A 26,406-nucleotide genomic window follows, 5' to 3' on the forward strand; every position below is an offset into this window, starting at 1 on the left:
CAGAGGTGTCCGGTCGCCTCGTTAACTTCAATGTAGAATGGTCGATCTTTGGTCGTCGGCAAGGTTGCGCATGGGACCAGGGTAGGTATGGAGTCCCGATGCGATCCTAGGGGGCAGCGGTTAGGCAAATCAGGAGTTGCAGACAAAGTGAAGTGATCCAGCGAGTCCTCTGCTTACGATCTTTGAATGATTGTGGATGTCTGTGTTTTCGGCGTGGATGGATCAAGCCATGGATGCTGCGTTGCGAATGATTTCCCGGTGTGCTTCGCAGCGCCGAAGATGTAAGAAGCTGCAACCTATTAAGCCCTGGTAGCGCGCAGAAACTTATCCAGGCCCTCAACAGAGTTGAGAGAGTTCCCACGTATCGACGCTTGGGATAGAGGGAATAGTCCAGAGCAATTAGACTTGAATAGTGGGATTCCGATTGGGATCTCTGATCAGACCTCCCACCCTACCGGAAAAAAAGATTGAAAACAAATCAGCTGGCAGCTCGATGAGGCGGCTAAGGTACCTTACCTCACCTTGAGGGAGCAACAGACGTCCCAGGTGAAAGGCAGGCTAGCGTATGGATGGTCTGTGCGCTTGGTAGTCGCGCGCGTCGCGTCAAAACTCTGGGCAACAGCAAACACTGTATGCGCTTGCCCTAGATGGGGCAGAGATGGACTGTGTAAATGATTGGAAAGACACAGTATGGACCCGCTTTGGCGGCCTTTATCAACACACATTGTTGGAAATTTTCTCTGAACATTCTCTCTCTTTTTCTTCTTCAATGTCAAGGCTTTTGTATTAGAGTCTCGGAATAAGCACTCAATGCTTGTTCAGATCCCAAGGGGTCTCTTAGCGCGCTCAACGAATGCCTAGAAGAATTCTCTCTTTCTTGAATGTTACCAGATCTCTCTACTCAGGTTAACGTATATTTATGGAAGAGTGTACATTTCAGCATCCTAATGACTACTTTTTGGGAGAGGCGTCGCGCGACTCCTCGCGCATCCTGGTCAATTTCAGTCGAAGCAGATCCGGCTTGGGACAGCTCGCCGACACAGCGTCGTCTCCCTTTGACTGGTAAAAAGCCTCGCAACACTCGTATAAGGCTGTAATCACCGACTGGCACTTTTCCTCTTTGTACCCATGCTTGGTTAAGCAGTCTGTGAGCCTAGGTTAGCCACAATGGCGCTGACTCAGCTTCGCATCCGGTATGAAATAACCGTAACGAGGCCGTGAGAATGATCATAATCAAGACCTACCCTGAATAGCGCACTGCTCGAAATTGGGTCAGCGCTGAACTGGGGGAAGTTAATCTCTGGGTTGGACATGGGCTTACAGCACGAGGGTGGCACGGCGGGTTCGCCTTCAGGTCCTCATTCTGGCCCTCCAAATCCATCGTCAGCAGCTGCGTAGTTAGACGGAACGGTACCGGAGGGTCTACCATGACGGTCGCTCACGGCGGCGCTGCAACACCACACGTCGAAGTTGTGAGCGGTTCTAATGGTCGATGAAAAAGTTAGCTAGGAGCCGCTATCGGCATTGAGCCTCAATTTCATGACTGTCTCTTGATGTGCCTATAAACGGTAGAGTAATTACGCAAAGACGGGCGAACCGGAGGGAGGATGCTTGAGTACCTACGTGCTACTGTGCAATTCCACGAATCTTCAGGAAGGGTCAAAGATTCAGATGGAAAACAAGGTACCTGAGTTGAGGAGTTCGTGTAGGTAGGAAAGAAGGTATCTGACTTCCAACCCGGTCTTACCTTGAGGCTTAGGCAGGCGACATCTGGGGTGGGAAAGTGTACTAAGCCTCTGAAAATCCAGGCTCCACATCGTCCAATCAAGTCCCCTCCATCCCACCTTCACCCAGTGTCTCTGCCGACCTCTCTAGGTATCTACCAAGTGCGCCTAGGTTGTCTTTCGGACTCAGATGCGCCTCCCACCACTGCTCCCCACCCTCCGCCTCTCGTCAACCCTACAAGTCTCCTTCTTCACAACATCGCGTGTTTCTTTTTCCGCGCCCATCTCTCGTGCTACCTTATCACAGCCACAAGCGTGCCGCCTCTTCACACCATCGAGATTACGCTCTACAGCGCAAAGTACGTGGATACCAGATCGTCAGCCCTCCATCCGTCATCCGACCTCCGTCAATCTACTTCCGTTGACCCCTCCAAGGTCCAAACGATCAACACCTTATAACGAATCTTGGGTCGTTGCTGAAATTTTCTCCGTCAGCGATAGTTGCAAAATGTCGGGCGAACACGAGAACGGAAGCCCGTCCGCTGGCGGCCAAGATGCTGCGCCTGCCGTCGAGCACCTGAACATCAAGGTTACCGACAACAACAACGAGGTCTTCTTCAAGATCAAGCGCTCTACCAAGCTCGACAAACTTATGTCGGCCTTCTGCGACAGACAAGGCAAGGCTATGAACTCTGTCCGGTTCCTGTTCGAGGGCCAGCGTGTCCAACCCACGGATACCCCAGACACGGTAAGCGCTTGCTTCGTAGCCTGCACCGACAGTGCACACGATACTAACATGAGCGGCATTACCAGCTCGAGATGGCGGACGGAGACACCCTTGAGGTGCACCAGGAGCAGGTTGGCGGTTCTCTTTAGTCAGAAGGAGGCAAGAACTACGGGAAAATACATGGTGGGAGTAGTCGAAGGAGCGATGGATTTCTTGCTTCTTGAGAAGGCCTCGGCTGTCGCAAATGGCGTACATGGATGCAACGGATTCTCCTAACAGGGCCATATGAAGACAGTCAATGACGATTATGACTTTTACCACTTTATTTTTTCGCCTTTCTCCTATAGTACCTTATCCAGCCAAACGCTATGCCCATTACTCAAGCTGAAAGACATTACCGAATGCTAATTGACGACAAACGCGCAGTCGCTTCCCCTATTCCTTGATCCCAACTCCCATCCTAGATAACTAAAAACAACGCCCGGTCAAACAGTCTACTCGTTTACGTCGTTATGCCTTGAGTTCTATCATGCGGCAGCCTGTGCATAGCACCATCACCCTGTCACCGACCTCTTTGGGAAAGATCTGGCCGTCGTCGAAACCGCCCTGGCAAGAAGCGCAGCGGAAACACTCATCATGCCACTCACCCCCCAGCGCTCGAATGTACTGTCCGATGACAGCAGTCTTGCACTTCTTGCACTTGGGCGCCCGCCTCTCTGTCCGCTTTGTCTGGCAATTGACACACCACGCATACCCGTCCTTTTCAATGTGAGTCATGCCCTTCTCGAATGGATCGCCGCATTCTGCGCAAAAGAAGTGCCCGTAGTGCCAATGTTCTCCCAGGGCGACAACATGCTCCCCGAGAATGGGCGTCTTGCAGTGTTTGCACCTCGGTGCGTACAGTTCGTGCCAGTCAAGGTGACAGTAGAAACGTAAGCGCTCGTCGCCGTCTTCGGCCATGGTCTTGCCCGGCGTCTCTTCCAACACCTCGCCATGGGCGCGACGGTGAATTCTGTCAAGACGCTCTTGGCGGTGAGCCTCTGGCTCTGGGCTGATCTCCAGAGCTTCGAGACCCGTACCGCAAGAAAAGCAGCTAAAGCATTGAGGATGGAAGCGCTCCGAAGAGCCGCCCAGAGCGACGAATCTACCTTCAATGGGGAATCCGCATTCGTGACACAAAGCAGTTGAGTGATTGCTTGCCCCAGGAGCTGGCGACCAGTGACGTTGCGGGCGTCGGAAAGGGTGGCCCCTGGATGCTGTCTTGGGGTCCGGCAAGGGCCGTGGCTTCGCATTCGACGATTCGTCGTCGTCGGGGGTGACGATGGAGGGTATGCCGGGACTAGAACCAACTGGCTCATCCGCTCCGTCAATATTTATGACCGGAACGATCGGGTTGCTGCGTGCTCTGTTCGACGGAGGCTCCTCCGGCGCCACCACGATACAAGGAATCTCCATCGGCTGGTTGTTTTGGCTCGCGGCTCCTGGCCTAGCATCAGTTCTCTCCTCTGGAGCCTTCCACTTCGAGTCGAAGCTTACAATCGGCCGACCAGGGCGATCACTGACAGCTGTGGGCGTAGGCAGCTTCGCGCTGCGGTCCTTCAGCTTCATACTTGTGGCCCCTCGGATATCTTCACTGCGTATCTCCATGCCGTTCTTCTTGGGCACCTGGTCGTCCGACACCACAGGCTTCGGAGCCGACGTGTTGGTTGTGTACTGTGGGTTGCGCGATTGCGAAGGTGGGTTCCGTTGAATCTCTACATTGCACCTAGGTTTCCAGGGTCCAACACGGTCCGACTGTGAGTTTGTAGCGAATCGGACTTGATTCTGGGGGTTCTCTGGTTTGTCCACCAAAGGTAAGTCTGCTGTCGACGCTGACTTTGTCTTGGCCTTGTCTTCCCGCACATTGGCTTCTGGCTCTTCCCAAATCTGGTCACCGGAGAATGGCCTTTGAACTTCACCGCTGATGTTCCGCTTCATGCTGCTGCGACGCTGACCCGAGCCCCTGGCTTTTGGAAGGGGTCGGGCGCCGGCTGGGCCTGAAGCTGTCAAGTCCATCGACTGTCGCTCGGGGCTCTGGCTCTCCCCTTCAACGCTATTACGCGACAAAGCCAAGGAGGGCCGACTTCGCCGAGAGTGACCATCGCTGTCGGTAGAGCTGCCAGAAACCGACCTGGACTTGTCCCTGGCTAGGCCATCGCCATGTTTGCCCACGCTGGCGGTGCGGGCATGAGCATAACTATTCTTTCTCATGTGAGGCTTGTACCGGTACGGAGCGTCCTTGTCAGGGGGGCGAACTCCATTCTGATGCCGCCAGACCAGTTCTGAGGCCTCGTCGAGTGCAGCATTATAAAGGCGGGTTTCGTCGTCTGGCGTCTCTGCGGCTTCGTCCTCGACATGTCCTCCATCGTTCTTGATGGACATGTCTTCCATAGCATGTCGAAGTGACACAGCCTCTTCTTTTTCCATCCATCGCTGCCCCCTTTCCATGTAGGTGGCAGTCGGCACAACCTGAGAGGGCTTCAGAGGTGACGTGGGGCGATAAGCTTGATACTCCCGTCCTTGGGTGCTCGGAATGGAGTGACGAGACGATATGCTGGCGTTTACAGAAGGGGGATATGGCTGCGATGGCACATCGATAGAGCCCGGAGTGGAGAGTGCAGGACTTTCGGATCGAGGAAGGGGCTCGGAAATGCTATGTTCGATTGAGGGGCGTTTGGATCTTATGCTTGACGAAGAAGGCGGCAGAGGTCTTGCTCCGCCGGGGCGTGCGACTCTGTTGGATCTGAGGTTTGCCAAGTAGGCAGCTTAGAAGTTCGGGATCAGCATTCAGGACGGGTAAAAGAACAGAAGCATTCGGAAGCATTCCTCACCGAATTGTTCGTTATTCATGTAGCTCGGCGATGGAGGAGTCGCTTTCCTTGTCTTCTCGGTACTCTTTCTGCGATGCATGATGGAGAGCTGGCGTGCGGCAAGCACGTCGTCGACCGATCAGTGGGGACGGGAAGTGGTGGTGGCGGTGGGCAGTGGGAACAGGGTGAAGATTGATGCGGTGACTGGGGAACATGCGGTGAAGGTCTAGTGGATTCGCTTGGTTATGGATGTATGAATAGATGATGATGATGCATCTGTTTCTGAAAGAAAAATACTTAGACTTTTGGTAACACTCTGAGGGAGGGCAGCTCCGATTGACGGCGATGAAATTATACTTAAGCCATCCATCCGTAGCTAAGGTGAGGAAGTTAGGTATTTGGCGGTGGGATGTTGTCGGGGCAACGATGACTCTCTCTTCTGCGACAACGAAACATGGATCCAGGCCGACGGGGTGAGCTTAAGTTGTCGACAGTCGCTACGTCCGTTGCCTCTCTATGTACCACCTGCCTAGCTACGCAGGGGGGGTCGGGGACACACTCGGTACTTAAGGGAGTCCTCTCAGTGCAGTGGTGTACACCTGTGACCTGAAGCCCTTCCAGGTTAGTCCCTCGCGCCGCGCGTGTTCCCAGCGCTTCTCAGGGAGACAACCACAATGACAGCCCCACAGTGGCAGACGCCTCCAGATGTTCCATCGCTCATGCCCGTGTCGTGTCGTATCGTGTCGTGTCGTGCCTTTGTCGACTTCTTCGAAACTCGCCACTTTCTCTCTACTAATCACTTACCCCAGGCCATGAACTTATCTTCCATATCTAAAACCTCATTTTTAATACCTCTCGTTGGGTGTCCCTCAGAGCCCTCGGGAGTAGTTGTATAATGTAGGCCATCGGGTAGCTGTACCCCTATACAAGTATCTGCTAATTGGGATTCTGAGCAATTCAGCATGTTTTGATCAGGTTGCCCCAAAAGCAAGCACGCCGTTCTGGGTTAAAATGGATGGGTGGTGCCTGAGACCAAAGTGAGGAAGGTAGGGCAACGTCTGCGTAAGGTAAACAAACATGCCGTACCTTGCCTTGGTCTTTACCATCCGCAGGGTGACGCTCCCAATGCGATGCTACTGGGCCCGATGTCAGAGTGCATGAAGTTCGTTGCTGCGCATGATGGCTCATATATTGACAATTTATTGCACATCTGCGTTGTCAAGCAACCACGTTGTGGAAGATCCCCACAAATTCGTTGCAATGCAAAGACCTGCCCTGCTGGGTTGAAATCCGTGAATAATGTACATTTAGAGGAGCTATCAGCTGGAGAGGACATAAAGTCAAGATTCTGATTTTCTCCGAGTCTCGAAGGACCCGTCGTATTACCATCGTAATTCGCCGGGCTTTGCGTCCTTGTCCTTGTTACCACTTCCCTGGCCTTGACCTTGGCCTAAAGCCAGACCGTTTGGGTCGTTTACGGGTTTTGGTCCATTGTCAAAGCCTAGATTTTTAAACTCATCCTTGGCCATGAGATTTCTGAGAGCAGAGTCATTAGTAGTCAGAAGGTCGTCGACGCACTATCCCATCAACAGTTGCATGATGGGAAACAGGCTTACCGATCCATTCGACATGCGAGGTAGGATTTAGCAAGGTCGCGACATTCAGAGTCGTTTACTCCTCGTACTTTCTTGATGCACTCAAGATAGGTAGCTATGACATGCTTGCATTCGCCTGATCGGTTGCGTATCAGCAGACCAAGGACCTCAATGTTGGGTGGATTGGGGCACACGTTTCGCACTCACCGTCATGATCAAGTGGGAAACTGCCACGTTGAGGCCTAGACAAATCAAGGTCGCCATACGTTAGCCTGCACCACCTTACATATTGCGTTTGCTGTTGTAAAGAAGGGCCGGGCCAGGTACGAACGGTATGGGCTTGGCATTGGCCTGACGAGAACCAGGACCACCAAGTTGACTCATGGTAAAGAAGATGCGGATTTCGGTAGCGAGAAATTATAGCATGCAGGTCCGGCCAAAGGCTGGTCTCGAAAAGCTGCCGCTGTGTTGAGGTGAAGAACTTGTTTTGCCTGGATATGTTTATATGAGCCTGAACATTGAGGGTGAGAAATCTGAGCCTCCGGAGCTCGGGCAGAACGGCACCGCAGCTTCATTTACTTACCGATTGCTTGTGTGATTTACTTCCACGTATGAGTGTCTTCTGATTGCCTCTTTCCTGGAGTTGTGGAAAAGCTCACTTATGCTGGCCGTATAGGGGAATCATTGGCTACGTAGAAGAAGGTCCGACGAAGGCGAGTGGAACGATGTTGTTCGTTTCTGTGCTCCGTACCTGAGTACAGACAATGTCTTCTTGGCACCCGGTGACACCCAAAAGTCCACGACGGGACGCTATGGCTTTTCCAGAGCACCTGTCGCTAAGGAAGAAAAAGCCTCGCCCTAAGTAGCTAGCTAGCTATGCACCTATGGTAGCTGAGGGGCGAAAGAGTATCGATACAATCTTCGGTGTTAAATCCTACCTTACCTAGTACCTAGATTAATCTTATGGTTTTGCCACTGGGAAGATTCCGGCAGAGAGAAATCCCTCGCTCCGCCCATGGCCAGCTGATGCTTTATTTCTTGAGGTCCTGCATCCGTACCTTACTGAACGCTTGCCAGTGCACGCACCCTTGGAGCTGCCAGCTACCTACGTACCTCACCTAAATTCAGGGAGGAGTGAAAAGCCCAGGAGTCTACAGACTTTCTAAGATAGAAAATGAGATTGAATACACCTTCTGTTTATTTATTTTCAGGAAATAAAACTTAACTGCAATGAACACTGTTCTCACTCTCTCAATTAGTAATATCCTACCTAGCTTGTAGGTACTGAGAGTGATGTAACTGAGCCTGAGGTGTCAGGGACTAACGGATCCATGGATGTGTATTAGCTTAGCTAATACTTCGAACTATTCTCCTCTACTGTACCAAGCATTACGTCCCTTGCCGGAGCTTTCTGCGCAGGCGACTTGGTGGATCGCGCATGAATTCTCGAAATTGAACGACACGCCGAAGAGCATCTACGCGCATCGGCTCAAGCAAAGCCCCCCTTGGCCCAAAAATTCCATCTCGTCTGAAGGGGCTCCGTTCTTAACTTTGTAGTTTTCCCATCATCTGCCTCGCCCTCAACCTGCAGAGGTAGCCGACAACTCCCGACGAGCCTGCGCTTGCTCCCTTCACCTGCACTAGGTGCTCTGCCTTGTTTTGCGTCGCCCTGCGCTGCAGACTCCCCTTTCGGCCTGGCCTTTCGCCCTGTGAAAGAGCTTCCACTATTTCGCCTCCCGAAGCTCTCCTCGACATCCACGGCTGCTTCGCTCCTCACCACCACCACCTCTTCCAACCCGATTCAGTGGGAGTCTCTGCCTCCTAGCGTCACCCAATCACCATGGCGTCCCTAGGAGACGACCTTCTCGGCACTGTCAACAAATTGCAAGACCTGGTCTTCAATACCATTGGCAGTGACTCGCTGGATCTTCCCCAGATTGTACGTCGTCTAATGATGGTGCATGAGCCGCCTAGATGCCCAGTCGCTGACATTTGAGCAGGTCGTGGTTGGTTCACAGTCAGCCGGAAAATCCTCCGTCCTCGAAAACATTGTCGGTCGTGACTTTCTGCCCCGCGGAAGTGGTATCTGTACTCGACGACCCCTGATCCTGCAACTCATCAACGTATCCGAGGACGAGAGTGCCCTCGACCCTTCCGACGACCCCTACAGGTCCCCCGACCTTGCCAGACGATCCGAATGGGCCGAGTTCCACCATATTCCGAACCGCCGCTTCAATGACTTCTCCGATGTGAAGCGCGAGATCGAGAACGAAACGGCACGTGTGGCGGGCAACAACAAAGGCATCAACAGACAGCCCATCAACCTCAAGATCTACTCGCCACATGTGCTCAACCTGACGCTTGTTGATCTTCCTGGACTCACAAAGGTACGCCGCCAGACTGGTCTTTCTCGGTGCTCAACATCAAATCCTTAGCATGCTCTAACACAAGCTCTTAGGTTCCCATTGGCGATCAACCCACCGATATCGAGAAGCAGACGCGCAACCTGATTTCCGAGTACATTGCCAAGCCGAACAGCATTGTCCTTGCCGTATCTCCTGCCAACGTTGATATCGTGAATTCGGAGGCTCTCAAACTTGCACGACATGTCGATCCTCTTGGTAGGAGGACAATTGGCGTACTTACCAAGGTGGACCTTATGGATCATGGTACGAACGCGCTGGATATCCTATCTGGCCGTGTGTACCCTTTGAAGCTTGGTTTCGTCGGCGTCGTCAACCGTTCTCAGCAGGACATCCAGGGCGCCAAGCCCATGGAGGAGGCTCTCAAGGCCGAATCCGAGTTCTTCAGACACCACCCCGCCTACCGTAACATTGCTAGCCGATGCGGCACTCACTACCTGGCCAAGACGCTGAACACGACCTTGATGGCTCACATTCGCGAGCGCATGCCCGATATCAAAGCTCGCCTCAACACCCTCATGGGACAGACTCAGCAGGAATTGGCAAGCTATGGTGATATGCACTTTAGCGGAAAGGAGCACCGTGGATCCCTCATCTTGCAGCAAATGACACGCTTTGCTACGTCATTCATCTCATCCATTGATGGTACCTCAACCGAAATATCGACCAAGGAGCTTTGCGGCGGTGCTCGCATCTACTATATCTTCAACTCCGTCTTTGGCATGTCTTTAGAATCCATCGACCCGACTTCGAATCTTTCGGCCCTGGACATTCGAACGGCCATCCGCAATTCCACCGGTCCTCGTCCCAGTCTATTCGTGCCCGAAATGGCCTTTGACCTTCTCGTCAAGCCTCAAATCAAACTTCTCGAGATTCCCAGTCAGCGATGTGTAGAGCTTGTTTACGAGGAGCTCATCAAGATTTGTCACACCTGCGGCTCAACCGAACTGTCTCGATACCCGAGACTGCAAGCTAAGCTGATTGAGGTTGTGTCAGATTTGCTGCGAGAGCGCTTAGGGCCGACTTCTGGTTACGTCGAGTCCTTGATTTCGATCCAAAGAGCGTATATCAACACTAACCATCCCAATTTCCTGGGTGCTGCCGCTGCCATGAGTCACGTTGTCAGCAACAAACAAGAGAGGGAGCGAAAGCGCTTGATTCAGGAAGAACGGGAAAGACGGGAGAAGAGGCGTCTTAAGGAGCTGGGCGCTAATGGCACCGAAGGTCCCGAGGGCGAGGAGGAAGAGACGGCTGTCGTTGAAAAGGCCGAATCGAACTCTCTTCGGAAGCAGGCAGCCAAGGGCGCACGCAGCTTGTCACCTGGCGTGCGGGAAAATGGCACCACCGGTCTTAATGCGGCACTCAACGGGGCAAGGTCGGCTTCTCCGTCAAGATTCAATGACAAAGGAGTGGGCGGCGCGCGCGACTCTTTCTTGACCTACTTCTTCGGCAAGGACGGTGCCTCTGCAATTGGAGCAGCATCATCACCCAACTCCTCCATTGCCCGGCACGTTAGCCAAAGCTCTGAGCCAACATTTTCACAGAGCATCCGGCGAGCTGAAGACAAGGTTGCTTTGCGCACCCCAGTACAATCTTCGTCCCGGGAAGAGCTGGAATTTGGCAAGCCTCCGCAATCCATAGATTATGGCTCCCTCTTCGTATGTTTTCCCACTGTACCATGTGTCTTATTGACGAGTACTAACTCAATATCCAGGGTACGGCTAGCGGCGAGCCAGCTATGACCGAACGGGAAGCCATGGAGACAGAGCTCATCCGAGCACTCATCTCTTCCTACTTCAACATTGTGCGTGAGTCGATTGCGGACCAAGTTCCCAAGGCTGTCATGCACCTATTGGTGAACCACTGCAAGGATGTAGTCCAGAACCGACTTGTCAGCGAGCTGTACAAGGAGGCGCTGTTCGAGGAGCTGTTGTATGAAGACGACGGCGTCAAGAAGGAGCGGGAGAAGTGTGAGAAGCTGCTTCAGACGTACAGGGAGGCGGCTAAGATCATCGGTGAAGTGTTATAGATACGTGTTGGAAAAGAAGAAACAGATCTTGGCGAAACCGGCGCCACATGTTTGCATTAACACCCTCTCTATCTCTCTGTCTCTCTCTCTTTCTTCCCCACTTCCTCCCTCAGTGTGTGTCCGTGTCACGCATACATATGTACACTCTTGGTTCGGTCAGGCGGATAAAAGGCGAGGTCTACGTCAGGGGGGGGGGGGGGGGGGGGGCGTTTCCGACGGAAAAGGCTTATGGATGTCTGAGAAACGATACCATGATCGTTGTGCTGTACCTCATATCAGTCTGCTGGGGTGCCTATCATGTACCTTTTTGTGTCGAAGAAGTGTGTAATAGAAGATCCTCAACTTCAATAAAGCCTGAGCAATAATCCGCCGTGGCTGTATTGCAATGCATTAGGAGAATGCGACAGCCATCTTTTCCGGATTTGCCTCGCGCACACATACTCTTTGTCAGTGTTCAATAACAATCACAAGTACTCAAGCTTGAGTTCCAACTTTCTAGGATAATAAGACGGACTCTGCGCAAGGGAAAGAGGTAGAATATGGAACTGTTCGGTTGCGTTTGACTATTGTGCTATGCTACCTACTCCCCATCCAATTGAAGGAGTAAAAGTACAATGTCTAGTATTCAGATTATTTCTCAACGCTGGGACCCGGCATGGGCGCTGGGTTGTTCGGATCATATTCTTCGTAAGACGACGGACCATTCCTGAACCGGGCTCCCGCAGTAGATGCCTCGCGCATTTGAAAGGTGTCCCGTCGTTCGCCAGAAATAGGGATCCGGCCCGTCGAGTCGTACAGAGCATCATGACGATGGTGTGGGTATGGTCCCCTGTTCTGATGGAGATGACTGTCTTCTTCGTACAACACCCGCTGTGGTTCGCGTTCACGCAAAATCGGCCGACGAACGATGTACTCTCCCTCTGCATCTCGTACGTGTACAATCTCATAAGTCTCTTCATACCCTGCAGACGGAGGACGAGTCGCGCATGCGTAGCGCGTTCCGCTGCGGTGATCGCTGCTGCGACCTAGATTTTGAGTCACCGCCGGGCTATGGTAGTACGACGACACCTCAGAAGCATGCCCGGCGTGACGAGCTTCATGCGATTCTGCGATGTATTGCCTGGAGTTTCCATGACGAGCGTCATCGAGAACTTCTACTTCCATGTGTCGTCGTGCAGGGTAATTGGGAATGTCGGATAGAGGGGCGCTGCGCGCTGTGGATAGGCGGTCTTGTTGAACTACCTCACGCTCCAGCAGTCGAGCCTTCGGTATCCGAGCCTGCGCTTCGCGATCTTGGGCAAGATGCGACTCGAGAGCAGCAGTCAAGCTGTAGCTATCGGGATCCCCTACCGGTGGACGTGCAGAATCTAGCTCGACGGTCCTTGAAGAATGAGGAATTCCCGGGGCGCGTCTTGCGGAGCCAGGTTGTATGTCCTGCAGTAAAAGTTGCTCTCGGTCGAGTGGCGGACGTGACCGAATCAACCTCGACTGTTCCAATGCACTCTCGTCTTCCTCTACGGGGTATCTACTACCGCACTCATAACGAGATTCGGCCAGGACTCGGTCAGGGGCTCGATTTTGCTCGCGGTGACCATGGTGGTTTCCGCCATCCAATGCTGGAGTACGGTTCGAGAGATAGACTGACGGAAGGTAATGATCTTTCTCGTTGATGCCACCTGCAGGATGCCCACTGTCGTAGTAAACGGCACGGCCCCTTTGATCAAACTCTGTCGGAGAAGCGCCCCAAGAGCCTAGTCGGCGAGGGCCAACATTGGAAGACTGAGGCATCCGTCCTGTATCGCGTGCTTCATGAGAAGTGACCAGTGGTTGATAGGGGAGTGCTGCGGGTCTCCGATTATAATCTTCCGTTGAGGGCTGAGTGTCTCGGCGTTGTTGCTCTTGCCCCACGATAGGTGGTTCTTGGATGGCTCCAGGACCATGCCAAGCGTTACGTTCATCATTAGAAGCATCTGCATGGGTGGCATAGGTATGCCGAGCATAATCTGTGATCTGATCTGAATGGCTGGGCTGTGCCACCCCGCCCAGAGGCCACGCGACCCCAGGTTGTTGCGAAGGCCTGGCGGGCTTCTTGAAGACCCAGGGGGCTGCCTCGTTGACGAGATTGAACTTGTGTCCCTTATTGCCCATAACGGCTTTCAAGTCAGGAATTTCTGATACATCCGGCATCAGAACCATATCTTGTGTCCAATCGAGTCCTGGCTCACTCCTGTGCCTCACCTGCTGGAAACGAACATGTTTGTTCTCGAAGTGATTGACGAGCTGCGGGAGAGAGAACGTGGTGCGTTCTGGATTGACTGGTGGCCCTAGACCCAATGTGCAGGATCTGCACATCAGTCCGTTGATATTGCGGACTGGACGCATAGCCTTGTTGTTTGATAACCCATCGTTAAACATCCGCAGCGAGGGAGTCTCGCCAAATTTGTGCCAAAAACGTTTGACCACATGGTGTATAGTGATGTATACTCTCAAGGGTCCAGGCAAATCCCTGACGGTGCTAAGCGAGTTCCAGATGTCTCTCGCGATTCGGGCCAGGTCTTCCTGTTGAGTGGTATACGAGGGCGTGAAGGGTATGCCTCGAGGTGCAGTGGACGGTGGCTGAGGATTGCCTTGATGCGGAAGAGTACTATGCGGCTGCCCAACATATGGTGGTCCTAGAATGCTCGGAGGGTGGTCTTGGGGGCCAGGAGGGATGGATCCAAAGCCAGAAGATGCCACAGGATAGAATTGAGGGGCGCCAGACGGCCCAAAGTTCGGTGGTAGATAGGGCGCAAGCGGTATGCTAGCATCCGCATTGTATGTTGATAACGTATTGTACGGGTCGGCTTGTGGTGTGGGATAGGAAAGGGGTGGAACTTGGTCCGAAGGATACTGGTACACCGGGGCAGGTAAGAGACTACCACTCCGACCAAGAGTGTCATGACCTTGAGGCGGCCGGGGTCCTGTCGCCGTATGACTCTGTGCAGTTCCCTTTCCTGCGACTTGCTGAGAACTTTTGGTCGGTCGGCCGTTAGGTTTGAAAATGGACTGCTCTGGCCACTCAGCTCTCCAGTGAACAACGATATTGCCGAGACTGAGAGCTTTGGTATGCTTTGCGGCATAGTGCTGTATGACCCCCTCGAAACCGTAGAACCTATGGCTTTCGCACCCGTTGCAGAGAAACAACTCCTTTCTATGCGACTCGGTATGCTGTTTGATCTTCATATCGAATACCCACTTCATGTTCTCCAGCGTGAGCTTCTGTGTAAAAGGACCATCTTGGGGATCGACTACAGGCCGCCGTCCAGCTGCTATAGCCTCCGCAGCATCTTTCGCGACGTCGGCGTAGAATCTTGTCCGCACTGAAAGAAGGACCCCCGCTGCAAACCGTGGGCTATTCTCCTTGTTGACTTTGCGACCCTTATTCCAGCTACCGCGGATGATCTCGTCGGCATATTTTGCCATTCGCGCCCGCACCGGGCCTTGGATATCATCCCAGTCTTGGTCTGTAACTTCCCTTGCTGTATCGACCTTCGTCTCAATGCTGGTGCTCCGAAGTTCAGTAGGACACTTATTGATGTTCCTCTCAGCTTCGGCTCGTTGAGACAGCAATTTGGGCTCCAGCGTATTCCACGCATCCTCGTTCAATGCGGCCGGGATTAGTATGGCTGCTTGAAAGGAAGGCATGTGAACAATGATATTGGGTGGCAGAGGAGGGTCGAGTAACATAGCGCGTCGCTCAATCTCAGCACGCCGTAGTGCCTTCTGCGCAGCCGCCTGGTCGTGGGTCTTGTCTGACCTGCTGGCAGTTTCGAAATCTCGGTTTTGTGAAGAAGCTTGAGGGGGCTTTGGTGATTCGTGGTCTCGGTCTTGCATCAATTGATCGGAACTCCCGTTCCGCGGGGTTTGCACAGTTTGGCATATTTGCGCCAGACCGCCAGCCACAGTCCACTTTTCCCATCGTGAGGCATCAATTCTGAGCTCTTTGCCCTGGGTGTCTAGTCCCTTGAGCCACTCTTCGACGGCTGCTGTCCCGAGACCCTGAACCACGTCTAGCTGTTCCTTGGCGGCAGCAATGCTGGAGGCTGAGTACAATTTGGTAAGTTCCGACTCGTGATCGCCTGCGCTGATTATCAAAGCGCTTGGTGGGATGGCCTGTAGTTCAGGTGTGACGAAGACAAAAGCGAGTGCTGGGATTAGGGAGGATGGGGTTGTGGAAGAGAGTAGCAAATCGATCTCCTGTGGAACGTTTAGTTTCGAGACAAAAGATTACGAGATCCAAATAGCAAACAGACCTTCACAGAATGCTTCAGAAGACAGGAACCGCAACAGGTGACGCCAAATGCAAATACGGTTGCCAGACCATGCACTCCAGGCCCTGAACGGCAGGGATCGGCATTCTCTTGTCGTTGCTCACAAGGCTTTGTAACACCACAATATTGACAGGTTTTGGTGCAGCACAGCCGCCACATGTCGAGTTCAGTCCGATTCCCTAGTGGCGAGGGCATCCTGGGACAGTGCAGTCTCCTTGAATGCTGCCAGACTGTGTCTGGTTTGATTGGTTTGAAGAGACTCGCATGTTCCGGGTGAAGAGCAGTGTTGCTGAATGAGGACTGAGAATCAAGATACCCGTTGAAAAGCTTGTTTACTCGTAGCAAGGCTCCCAAGCTCCTAGGGGGGAGAAATGTGAAAACTCGATGCCATATTCCAGACGGAAGAGATGCTCTGTCCCAAGGCAAGTTAGGCGACTTGCTCCTCGTAGCCTCAAGCTTCGGTCTCTTGGACATGCCTTGGTCTTGGCCAGTACCACTGACTTCCACAATGCTATGAGCAGCCTTTCGTTTGCTGTCCCGACTCGAGTGATACTGCAAGCTCATGGCGGCTTGATCGGATGTAATGACACTAGAGTGACAATTGTCCCTCGGTGTGGATAACTTCACATCCTCTGAAGATGCAGCAGCCTGGGATGAAGCAGCATTGCCATTGTCGTCCGCTGGACTGTCGCGACGCTGAGGCAAAGGGGAAAGCTCCATTGCATCCTTCCTTGCGGCTGAGAAACCACCTCGAAGATGCAGAAGAGAAAGGGAAGCGTATGGTGGGTTGGATTGCCAATAGCAACGGTGGGAGGTAGAGAAGAGAGGGGTTGAGAGAGATTGGAGAGCTTGAACACTTGTCAGGTCTGAAAATCGTGATAGGTTGAGGGTCACGCGACGAACGATCTCCGGTCAATTCGTTGCGTTTCGGACCAGACTCAGACGACGCCTGCCGAATGGAAATTTGACCCTCTCAGCTATGAGACTCCAAGGGTTTGTGGGGTTAAGGAGAGATGGTAGTGAGATGGCTCCCGTACAGTCTGGGAATGACAATGAACGTCGGGAACAAAGGAGCCTCCAGACTTACTGTCCTATCTCTGGAGATCACTCCAAGCGAGGAATGTCAGGCGTGACCGAACACAAACGCTTGGAAGTAAGGAAACATGAAGCCACAGCTACTCGTTTAGTTCGTGTAAAACATTCTTCGGAGAGAGCGATGGGCGTTTGGGTTGACCGACGTGACGGGACGTATTGGAAGGAAGTTGTACTGGCTAAGATGCGTTGGAGTGGCGGTTCCGCGTCGGGTTGTTGTTGCCAATGGGAAGCTCGGAGTCCCGGAACCATGGGGCGCCGTCCATGAGTGGAGACCTACCCAGTCGGGTTTTAGAGGCAGCTCTACCACCTTACCTTGACGTAAGTACCTCTAGGTCCAAGGGAAGGGAGGAAGGTATCTGAGGTTACTTGAAATGTGCAAGTACAGTATTCTTCCAAAACCACAATATTATAGCATGGACTATGTTCGTGCGGCTCTGGTCGCTTATACGCGTCGGAAAACGGTGTTCATGGTCAACAACTGAGGAACCTAAGTTGATTTGGCTTTTGGCACGACCACAGACGTACGACCTCATCACGAGCGAAAGGCTTATGGCACAGGTGCTCAGTGCTGTTGCGAATACATCATATTCAATTATTATGTCTGTCTTGCAGGAGACAAATCTCTATAAAGACTACAGACTACTTTGATCGGGACGATCATCACTGTCTAGGGCGCTTTCATTGCTGATATCTCTCCCGTGTTCAGGGCCGTGCTTGACTTTGGATCCAACAGAAACGGTGCCCATAGAGGAACGGAGTAGAGAATTGCGATCATGGCCGTGTCAAGCCATTTTTAGTACTTTGTCGGGCAAAGGAAGGCAAAGTAGTAGAGACCGAACAGTGTAAACAGCTATCACAGAAACAGCAGGCAGAATACCTTAGATGCCTTATGTCTATGGGACTCCAGAAGATACAGGTAACGTACCAAATTAAGCGAATTGCTTCGCCTTAGACCTCCACCCCCTTGAATAGTGAACTCGTATGTATGTATGTGTAAGGTATGCAGAAAAAACTTCTTAGACGATTAGCCTTAGCCGTTTGTGAATGAGGCAAATTGCGAGCTTAGCGTCTCTGGCTTGTTTCTCCTTCTTCCGTGGTCTTCTGCCTTCATCATCGCCGCTGGAAGATCTGGCAATAATCTGCATAGTGCCAATATCTTGTTAGCAAGACATGTTTGACTTGTGAGCTACCATTGCAACAATCCCCACCCACCTATCATCATGTGATACAGGAATCGGCCTGTGTTCCAGTGGTACGAAGTTCCAGGATTACCTCTTAAAGTGATCAGCTGATCTCAACGGGGCGAAGCTATGACTTGCGTCTACTGCTTCCTTTTGCCTCATCCTCTCCCTGGCCTCTTCTACTCTCTTGATCGGTCTCATTCGTGTCATCAGCCGTCTTGCCGCGACCGCTGGGATTTGGAGAGCGGGAGACGCTACTACCGTGACGATGCCGCGGGCTACTTCGAGATCTCGGACTCGCACGTCCCCGAGAGGTTCGACGCGTAGAGCTACGACTGCGAGATCTGGAACTTCGAGATGAGGCTGAATTCGAGCCTCTACTGCGGGATCGTCTATCGCGAACTGGTGAACGACTCCGTGAGGATGAGTATCTGCGGCGCTTTGCAGCTGCTCGTTTATCGGGCGATGTTGAGGGCGTCGAAGGGCTTCGCGACGATCTCCTCTTCCTTCGTGATTCGCGATAGTTACCCTCGCTCCTTCTAGGCGACACCGATCGATTTCTTGTAGGCCTGGGGTTGGATATGCTACGTTCTCGACGAGTTCGTCGGGCGGGAGGTTGGGGTGAGCCACGACTCGAGTCTCGCTTGCGTTCGGGGCTGCGTGACCGTGACGTGACAGACGCCGGAGACGGAGAGCGCGTGTCGTTGCGACGGCGGCCAGATGCTCGACTGCCGAGACCGCGATCCCTAGGGACGTAGCTGTCTCTAGTGGACCCACGGAACGAGCCTCTATCCCTCTGGTCGCGATTCCTCGCAGCCGGTGAGCGCGACCTGTTGCCGCCGAACCGCCCTCCGTGTCTACCTCTCTGGTCGTAGTCCCTGTCACTGTTGCGACCACGCCACATATCCCCACCACCACGGCCGCGGCCGCGCTCACCGCGCTCACCGCGATCCCTGTCCCTCGGTCCAGGGCCATCTTGTTGACGTCTGTCGGCATCGCCTCGGCGGCGTCGTGCTTCGTCTGCGGCACGATCGGCTTCCATCTACTTTATGTTAGTTACTGTCCTTAGCTCTGGATGAACCTGTTTCCTACCTTTTCTTGTATCAATTCCAGCTTCTTGGCCTCGAGTAGCTCTTTAGGCACACCCTGCGGGCTTGTTTGGGCACTCAAGAACAGTTTCCATAATTCCCTGCAGAACGGCGCCGTGTCCTTATCCAAGAAACCCGTAAGTTGTATTTGAAGAGATTTAATGTCTGGCTAAACAGAAGTCAGCAGCGAAGCGCGAGAATCGGTCGAGACAGACAAGACTGACAAAACGAGGGCCTTCAATCAGATTGAAACAAAGCTCAATGACAACGTCATCTTCACTTCCCAGGATGTCGGAAATCTTGCTGGCTATCCACCTGAAAAGAGATCAATTAGCAATTGGGTGACAATGGATGGCGAGGTTCTTGCTTTTTCATCACCTGAAGGTTGACTTTTTGCATGTCAACCTTCTGATTGAATTCCGGAGGGAATTTGGTGGACTTCAGGAGCTTTGCGTCGACGCCGGTCGCCATGATGGTAGGAGAGGCAAGGAGCCGATGGGATAAGAGGATGGAGGAAAGAAGAAATGGATGCTGTGACGTCGATCTAAGGACGGTCTAGCAGAAGATCGGGAGCTGGCTGGGGTTGAGCCTAGAGCTGGAGCTGAAGCTGGGTCAGGACGCTGGGTCAGGACGCTGGGACGCGTCGGGTTCCAGTGGGAACGCATCTCGTGCCTCAGGTACCAGCAGTGGCCTTAAGCTCCAACCAGGTCTGGTGAGTTAGTCAGCGCAAACCTTAGGGAGTCACAGTGCTGGCAGACACGCAGGGAGTGGAGGCACTCAGGCGGCTACCTGCCTTCCATACCTTGAGCACTTAAGGCATGCACCTAAGGTACGGTACCGGGCTACCTAGGTAAGCCAGGCAGGTGCTCATGACGCTGAGGTGCGCACCTACCCTATTTGCGGCGCGGGGCTTACGATGTCCTCTTCCCACTGTCGATGCAACACCCGACCTAGAGGGTTGAAGTTAAGGTCCATCAACATCGATTCCAGCCCAAATACTGGGGACATGAAATAAGTTGTCTGCCATCACTGCAGGAAGTCAGGAAACCAAAGTTTATCGCACTTAAACCCCCTCGCATTTCTATCGGTCCGTCCGGTCAACGATGGGATTGCCCCTCAGGATGGATAACATACACGCTCCAACCGTGCCCTCGGGCCCAGCAAGCAATACGTCGATGAACGGTAACCTTGGTCGCCTTTCTTTTGCCGAGCTGCAGAGGAAGAAGGAAAACATAGAGGCCGAATTGAAAGCTCTGGGTGCAGTTCTCGACTCTGTTCGTGGTTTCAAGAACCCCCCCCCCCCCCCCCCCCCGTCTCAGTGTTCGGAGACGAACATGGAGAAGCGAGCATCCAGCTGATTGGCGAGCCAGCACGGGGTTGACATGAACACACCTCTCACAACTCAAGATGGCTTTCCGAGAGCCGATCTTGATATTGCTCAAGGTGTTTCTCCTCTGGTGGCAGAGACCTGGCACTTTGCTGATCGTAATAGTGCGCACTACCAGAGCCCGCATCATCCACCTCCGCAATGACTATAAGGACCTCATGGCCATGGTTGAAAAACAACTCCATGAGCACTTTGCCAGCTTGCAAGAAGAGGAGGTACCCGAAGTCCCGCTCTCCGGGGTTTCCAACACCTTGGCAGATCATTCAGTATCTCGACCGCTGGAGGAACCATTCGCAAAGGTCAACAGTGTGGTTCCAGGAAGCCCAGCCGAGTCAGCTGGCCTGAAGCCGAATGACCAAATCCGCGTATTTGGTTACGTCAACAGCTCAAACCACGACAATCTCAAGAAGGTGGCTGAATGTGTGCAAGGAAATGAAGGTGTAAGTTGACTATTGCCCAACTCTTGTACGCATGTTATATTAACCAAACAAAGCTACCTGTTTTGGTCAGGGTATCTCGACCTGGCCAAGGGGCGCGGGAGGAGCTGCACGTAACACTGACGCCAAGACGTAACTGGGGTGGCAGAGGTTTGCTGGGCTGTCACATCTTACCTTTGTGAGAGAAGAATAGATCGCCTTAGCCGCGGGAGCCCAGGGAGGATTTGGCATCGCCTCATGTACAGCAGGCAGACATTGTTCTTGATGATTTCGCCGGCATAGAACGCGAAGTTTCATGCCGAAAAGCATCATCTCAGATCTGGTGGTCTGCTTGCGCCATGTAGAATTCCATCAGTGAGAGTCACTCAGACCTGGGGTGCTTCGGTGCCTGAGATAAGGTAGAAGCCCATACCTAGAGCTTCCGTCGAGCCGGTTTAGTAGCAGCTACATCTGCTGCTCAAGCACGTTAGCTTTTTCAAGCTTTAACCAGCACTATAGTCGTACCAGGTGATTTTAATCCCATATGTCTAAAAATGAAAAACATGAAAATTACGTTGATGTTTGGTCGCGATAAGGTAGATGGTAAGTTCGGGTACAAAAATACGGCTAAAGAGAGATGACAGCTACGGTTTGGCCGACATTTGCGCATGTGCAAGATTGGTGGGAAATCAAGGTACACGAGTAGGTCTCCTACCAGATATTAAGATCCAGTGAAGTTACTATGTATGAAATAATAAGGACTTAAAGGAATCGATCTACCGCAAAATGAATCTACAGGCATGTCATCCTGGGCAAGTGCGGATGACAGGTGCCATAAGGACCGAGGTGCGGCGAAGCACTGACGTTAGCTGATAGCCTGATATACCTAATCCCAGCTGCAGATGGGAACCTGCGCCTTCGGCGCTCAGCATCACTAGCCACAATATGGCGGTGCGGGTATCTCCTTGGGTAAGCTAAGCTACCCTATTCGTATGAGCTCACTTCGATATACGAGATATTTTCTGTTTTGAAGCTCGCGCGGAGTTTCGCATATGATGAGTAGGCGTAAGCTCTTGGTACCAGATGCGCGAAGCGAGGAAACTTTGAAAAGCTGTTGCAAGTCTGGTGGCTACTGTTCCTCTGCAGTTCTACGTGGCTTTCTTAAATGTCACGACGCCTTCATCTGACACATACGACCATACCCATCGGAAAACTCGGGATCCCGTCCGCTCTCCCATAGATAAGCCGATGAGGGCCGGATTAGTAGTTGGGTCGGTGACGACCAGCGAATACCTGGTGTTGTATGTTTTATTTTTTGCTTTTTGCTCATGATAGAGCGAGCGGATCTAGGACAAGCAATCGTATGTTCTGTGGTCTTTGCCTCGCTTTGCTCTATTTGAGAGCTTTCTGACAGCTAAGTGAACTTCAATGAGACTGCCTTATTGAAGTTGGTTCTCCTGAGCATGGTAACTTAAACTAGAACCTGACTGCGCTCTTTTGCCGGTTACACAGCAGGTCGTAAACAACTACAAATGCCATGCTTCCAGATGGAATGAATGCACGGAGTACTCGAGCAACGGTGCCCCACAGGGACCCATGGGCATCCAGGAACCCACGAGTGTCTTAAGCTCGACCTGGGGACTTTGGGGACCCAAATTCAGGATGACCCAAAAGCTATGAAACCCCAATGTCTTCGGTCACCCAATAATTGAAAACCCACGGGTGTCCAGGAGTAGTATCCAGTCCACGCGGGACTACCAGGATGAATTAGCCCTGTCTATCAACAATCTGCTAGCAGGTATCTCCAGAGTACGATGATCTGCACTTATCGCCGAGACTACCTGGTGCAATCGGGAAATAAGGTTCAGATTAACATTCGTCGGGTATTTAGTGAACACGAGGCGGCTATTCCAAAGACGAGTTCATCTCGTCGTGTTATAGGATGAATCCGCTCATAGTACAAACATTAAACATTATAAAGCAGCAGCCCTCGCATCCAGTCGAGTCTGCCCTGCCAACCCTCTTTCCACATCACGCATCCTCCGGCCCCATTGATAACCCCCTAGTCTCATCCTTAGCCCCAGCCTTCCCGTAAAGCTCAAAATCCGTGTAGACGCTACTGATCGCGACCCTGGCGGCAGGAGGCGAGTTCCACTGAGACGGACCACCCCCGTGGTGCTGCTGCTCCGGGGACAACCAGGCGTCCGAGCCGACGCGGGAGACCTTTTTCGCCGTGTTGTACGTCGCGTACGTCTCCCCCGTGCCCGCAGAGGATTCCCCGTCTCGCGGCGGCGCGTTCCTGCTCTGAGGGAAGACGCACCGCCACGCGGCGCGGAGGATGGGCATGCCGAGGACGAGGTTGCCGACTAGCATCGCGGTGCTCGTCTCGCGCACGCACCACATGAACCAGACGGGGTCAGTCGAGTAGGTGAAGACAGCGACCTTGGTGAGGATTGCGCATAGCATCTGTTGGAGAGACAGAAGTTAGGAGGGAGAGTCTTGCGCGAAGGGACAGGCGTTTGAGGAATGAAAATTACAACGAATACACCCATGCTGAAAAGACAGATGAGAAGAAGTTTCCTACAGTATTATTGTCGTTAGCATTCAGATTCTGTCCTGGATGGGGGATCCATCGTCCAACATAAGTAAAAGGATGTACGAACTTTCCGATTTTCATCTTCAACTGACTAATCAGTGTGACCGGGATCAGAAGAAGCACTAAATCCGTCGAAAGGTTCATCGTGATTTGCAATATGTTGTAGTTCTTCCATGTTAAGCATTCCACTGAAGCAACAAGAGTCAGCTTCCTTCCAATACTCCAGGCTATATTCGTGAGATGGCTGATTTGTTGCAACCAGCTTCCATCTGTGAGGAGAACTCACTATTCTCTGGCTCGAGCTCCATGTAGTCAGAAAACGGCCTACACCATCCTCCATATAGCGAAACGATGACCGCGACGTATGCGAACCCGGTGTAAGCTGCAACGCTAACCCATGTCTTTCGATAATGACCAAAGAGACTGCCAATGGTGAGTTCTTGTGCTGTATAAGTGAGAGTTCAGAGGGCTAGATACGTACGTCAGGCGGTTGTACAATAGCAGTAAACAACACTTATTACCCCAAAGTGTTGTTTGCATCGAAGTTTCGGATAGAATGTTCATGATTCCCATCCTACGACCAACAGCAGCGTACTCGTTCGGAGTGAGGGCATCGAAGTCGGTTGAGGCATCAATGTTAAAGTAGATATACAGGGCGGATATCGAAGTCGTGTATATCAGCTACGAATATCACAAGTCAGCTCGTCCGCAATAAGTCAGATCCATTGTGAGCGGTGTATACTAGATCTGAATTGGGGGTAGACTGGGATGCTTCTCTGGTATAATTGACGAAGAAACTTACTACTATGATGGCCATCAATATGTCGTCTACAGTAATCTTATCGAAGAACCTGCGCTTGCGGACGAGGTACTGTGACTGACTGGGTCGGCATATCAGTACAAGACTTATTTTTTTTGGAAATGCCGAGTATGATTTACTTACTATCTCATAACGACCGCCCCGATCGCCAGGCAGTACCATACCCAGCACTCTGCTGTCGCGCTGACTGGCAGAGCCATCGCGGCGGTGCCAACGACGAAATACCCGCCAAGCCGATGTTGAGAATATGAAGGCCGACAAACGCGATGGTGTCGATGCCTTTTCCAACCTCAAAATCTTTCTCTTTTTCGCGATCAAAAAGTTTCCAATTCTCCATCAGTATCAAGGGCACAGGCAAGGTTCCACAGGGAGGGGTTCACTCCTGACTATATCGCCAGTGCGGTAGTCTTTTCGGAACGATGAGGCATTCCAGTCCCGATAGCCACTGAACCGCATCCGGTTCTCGAAGGGAGAAGCATGGCAGAGAGGCCCAGAACAACCCACAATTGCGAGCCTACCTTGACCGGTTCGACACAAAGATGGCTTTGAGCCAACGACGAACTCAAAAGCCACAATCGTAGCTCCAGGTGAGCGTTCTCCAATGATGGAGGGGTCGCCCCCCAATATCGACGTTGGCACTAAGCAATGCATTAACAGTCGATGGAGAGAAACACACGAATGGCTGGTAAAGGTCTGATTCATGAGCATCTGGCTGCATTCGGATGGGGATCGTCAGCTATCACTGGTGAGTTTTAGCGCCAGCACTACAAAGCACCAATATCAACGGGTCGGCAGCTTTCTTCAATTCCCTCTTCCCCCTCAATGGTAACCTCAAAGACATTCCAGGGGGGGCGACTCAGACATTACTGATTCTGTCCTCCTTCGGACCCGCAACGGCGACGCTGCCCAGGAGGCGATCACCGTCCGTGAAAGGTGATTGTTACTTTCCAAGCTATCCAAGCGTTCGCCGAGACAAGCGAGGGGAGCCGAATTGTTTACCTCCGAATCTTTGAGACGGAATCAGGTCCGACTCGGGCCATGTGTCGTTGATCACTTTCAAGTTATCATCGAAAAAGGTTGGCCCACCCGCCCGCCAACCCGCCCATACCGCGCGGCATTAGTGTCTCCCGCGTTGTTAGTCTCGTCTGTCCGGCGCCCGATAACCGATGACGAACTGGACATATCTGGCGGGCGCAAAATTCCATCGTGTCAAGCCCTTGGGTTTATTGTTTTTCCCGGCCTAGGCCTGGCCACGGATCGAATACGCAAGTGTCTCGCCGACCGATCACATCACAGCAGGCGTCCAGCGTGAAAGGGTAGCTTCACATTATAAGGGCGCCACCTCTGAGCCACAATTCCCAGCAGAACCCGAGAATCAGGTTCGCCAACGGCCCAGTTCGCATGTTAACTCGGTTTCTCGTTTCAGTCGGCTAGGTATTGCAACAGGTAGGACGGCGGGAAGGGAGAGTAGACTCGGCTAATATTGCTAATTAGCCGACTGTGATACCTCATACGAAGTGAGATTTATAGATCCCAAGATCATGCTGTATATTTGGTTAGAGAGGAGCAGTGTTCATCGACAGGTCTTCCGAGAAGACAGGGCCGCGTGAATGGTGGCTTCGGCCAGACGAGTATGGGCCGAGTCCGTCTTCTTCCCGTAGAATCCCTTGGAACGAAGCGTGCATGAGTATGCATACACGGCGATACAGGAAGGCCGATGTCCGACATAGCTCGATTATCGTCGCTGACAGGCTTGGGAACAAAAAGTCAAAGTTGAACAAACGCGAGTAGGGCTGACTTCAGCTACGAGACGATCTGCCAGAGCCATCAGAAAATTCATGGGAAGTTCCGCTGGTCAACGTTTGAATGAGTGTAAGCCCAGCTTTCTGATGAGTCGACCGCGAAGATATGGTGAGACGAGTGCATGTCTAATGGAGAGTTGTGGGCCAAGGCATAAGTCCGCCCGCCACACAGCCAGTCAGCAGAAAACGCAGCACATTTGGTGTATGATACCCGACATATCGAACGAAACAACAGAGTTCCAAGTCAGAACTGTAAGGTCCCGACCCAGAAGCAACTTCCATAAGAAGCTGAACTGGATTGGATGTCCAAATCCGAAGCAGGGCTGTGACTCAAGAGCGGCTGAGAAGCCATCCAATCGTATTC

At 52.4% G+C, this 26,406-nt stretch overlaps 9 protein-coding genes across 9 annotated transcripts; 3 read left to right on the plus strand and 6 right to left on the minus strand.

Moving 5' to 3' along the window:
• Positions 1-730: 730 nt before the first annotated feature.
• Positions 731-1,789, minus strand: BDP81DRAFT_423201 (uncharacterized protein). Its single transcript, XM_060590051.1, has 5 exons — positions 1,624-1,789; positions 1,427-1,482; positions 1,322-1,369; positions 1,245-1,257; positions 731-1,145 (listed from the first exon to the last, which is right to left on the minus strand). Exons 2-5 carry the CDS (start codon positions 1,427-1,429, stop codon positions 952-954), a joined length of 258 nt encoding a protein of 85 aa, XP_060447608.1. The 5' UTR covers positions 1,430-1,482; positions 1,624-1,789; the 3' UTR covers positions 731-951.
• Positions 1,790-2,232: 443 nt separating this feature from the next.
• BDP81DRAFT_314158 (ubiquitin family protein) lies at positions 2,233-2,600 on the plus strand (the record flags this gene model as incomplete). Its single annotated transcript, XM_060583971.1, has 2 exons — positions 2,233-2,472; positions 2,538-2,600. 2 exons carry the CDS (start codon positions 2,233-2,235, stop codon positions 2,598-2,600), a joined length of 303 nt encoding a protein of 100 aa, XP_060447609.1.
• Positions 2,601-2,961: 361 nt separating this feature from the next.
• On the minus strand, positions 2,962-5,400 carry BDP81DRAFT_459592 (uncharacterized protein; the record flags this gene model as incomplete). Its single annotated transcript, XM_060593560.1, has 2 exons — positions 2,962-5,255; positions 5,322-5,400. The coding sequence occupies 2 exons, from the start codon at positions 5,398-5,400 to the stop codon at positions 2,962-2,964; spliced, it is 2,373 nt and encodes a 790-aa protein (XP_060447610.1).
• Positions 5,401-6,585: 1,185 nt separating this feature from the next.
• Positions 6,586-7,468, minus strand: BDP81DRAFT_195186 (CHCH domain-containing protein). Its single transcript, XM_060582465.1, has 4 exons — positions 7,227-7,468; positions 7,103-7,137; positions 6,917-7,031; positions 6,586-6,836 (listed from the first exon to the last, which is right to left on the minus strand). The coding sequence occupies exons 1-4, from the start codon at positions 7,277-7,279 to the stop codon at positions 6,683-6,685; spliced, it is 357 nt and encodes a 118-aa protein (XP_060447611.1). The 5' UTR covers positions 7,280-7,468; the 3' UTR covers positions 6,586-6,682.
• Positions 7,469-8,735: 1,267 nt separating this feature from the next.
• Positions 8,736-11,347, plus strand: BDP81DRAFT_392388 (Dynamin central region-domain-containing protein; the record flags this gene model as incomplete). The annotated part of the gene is made up of 4 exons (XM_060587698.1): positions 8,736-8,834; positions 8,896-9,282; positions 9,354-10,976; positions 11,033-11,347. 4 exons carry the CDS (start codon positions 8,736-8,738, stop codon positions 11,345-11,347), a joined length of 2,424 nt encoding a protein of 807 aa, XP_060447612.1.
• A 2,157-nt stretch (positions 11,348-13,504) lies between these two features.
• Positions 13,505-16,131, minus strand: BDP81DRAFT_314527 (uncharacterized protein; the record flags this gene model as incomplete). Its single annotated transcript, XM_060584003.1, has 2 exons — positions 13,505-15,583; positions 15,640-16,131. Coding segments are annotated over 2 exons (2,571 nt in total), but the record flags the coding sequence as incomplete, so codon positions are not given.
• Positions 16,132-17,701: 1,570 nt separating this feature from the next.
• Positions 17,702-19,753, minus strand: BDP81DRAFT_195256 (uncharacterized protein). Its single transcript, XM_060582466.1, has 5 exons — positions 19,389-19,753; positions 19,246-19,336; positions 19,026-19,190; positions 18,025-18,975; positions 17,702-17,891 (listed from the first exon to the last, which is right to left on the minus strand). The coding sequence occupies exons 1-4, from the start codon at positions 19,490-19,492 to the stop codon at positions 18,061-18,063; spliced, it is 1,275 nt and encodes a 424-aa protein (XP_060447614.1). The 5' UTR covers positions 19,493-19,753; the 3' UTR covers positions 17,702-17,891; positions 18,025-18,060.
• Positions 19,754-20,196: 443 nt separating this feature from the next.
• BDP81DRAFT_314448 (26S proteasome non-ATPase regulatory subunit 9) lies at positions 20,197-21,027 on the plus strand (the record flags this gene model as incomplete). Its single annotated transcript, XM_060583990.1, has 4 exons — positions 20,197-20,295; positions 20,392-20,464; positions 20,514-20,848; positions 20,902-21,027. The coding sequence occupies 4 exons, from the start codon at positions 20,197-20,199 to the stop codon at positions 21,025-21,027; spliced, it is 633 nt and encodes a 210-aa protein (XP_060447615.1).
• Positions 21,028-22,812: 1,785 nt separating this feature from the next.
• On the minus strand, positions 22,813-24,492 carry BDP81DRAFT_195303 (uncharacterized protein). Its single transcript, XM_060582467.1, has 7 exons — positions 24,364-24,492; positions 24,223-24,297; positions 23,902-24,101; positions 23,707-23,843; positions 23,488-23,608; positions 23,362-23,404; positions 22,813-23,290 (listed from the first exon to the last, which is right to left on the minus strand). Exons 1-7 carry the CDS (start codon positions 24,400-24,402, stop codon positions 22,856-22,858), a joined length of 1,050 nt encoding a protein of 349 aa, XP_060447616.1. The 5' UTR covers positions 24,403-24,492; the 3' UTR covers positions 22,813-22,855.
• Positions 24,493-26,406: the final 1,914 nt, after the last annotated feature.

Source organism: Colletotrichum phormii (genome assembly GCF_030913505.1).
Source record: "Colletotrichum phormii strain CBS 102054 chromosome Unknown BDP81scaffold_6, whole genome shotgun sequence".
Taxonomy (NCBI): Eukaryota; Fungi; Ascomycota; class Sordariomycetes; order Glomerellales; family Glomerellaceae; genus Colletotrichum; species Colletotrichum phormii.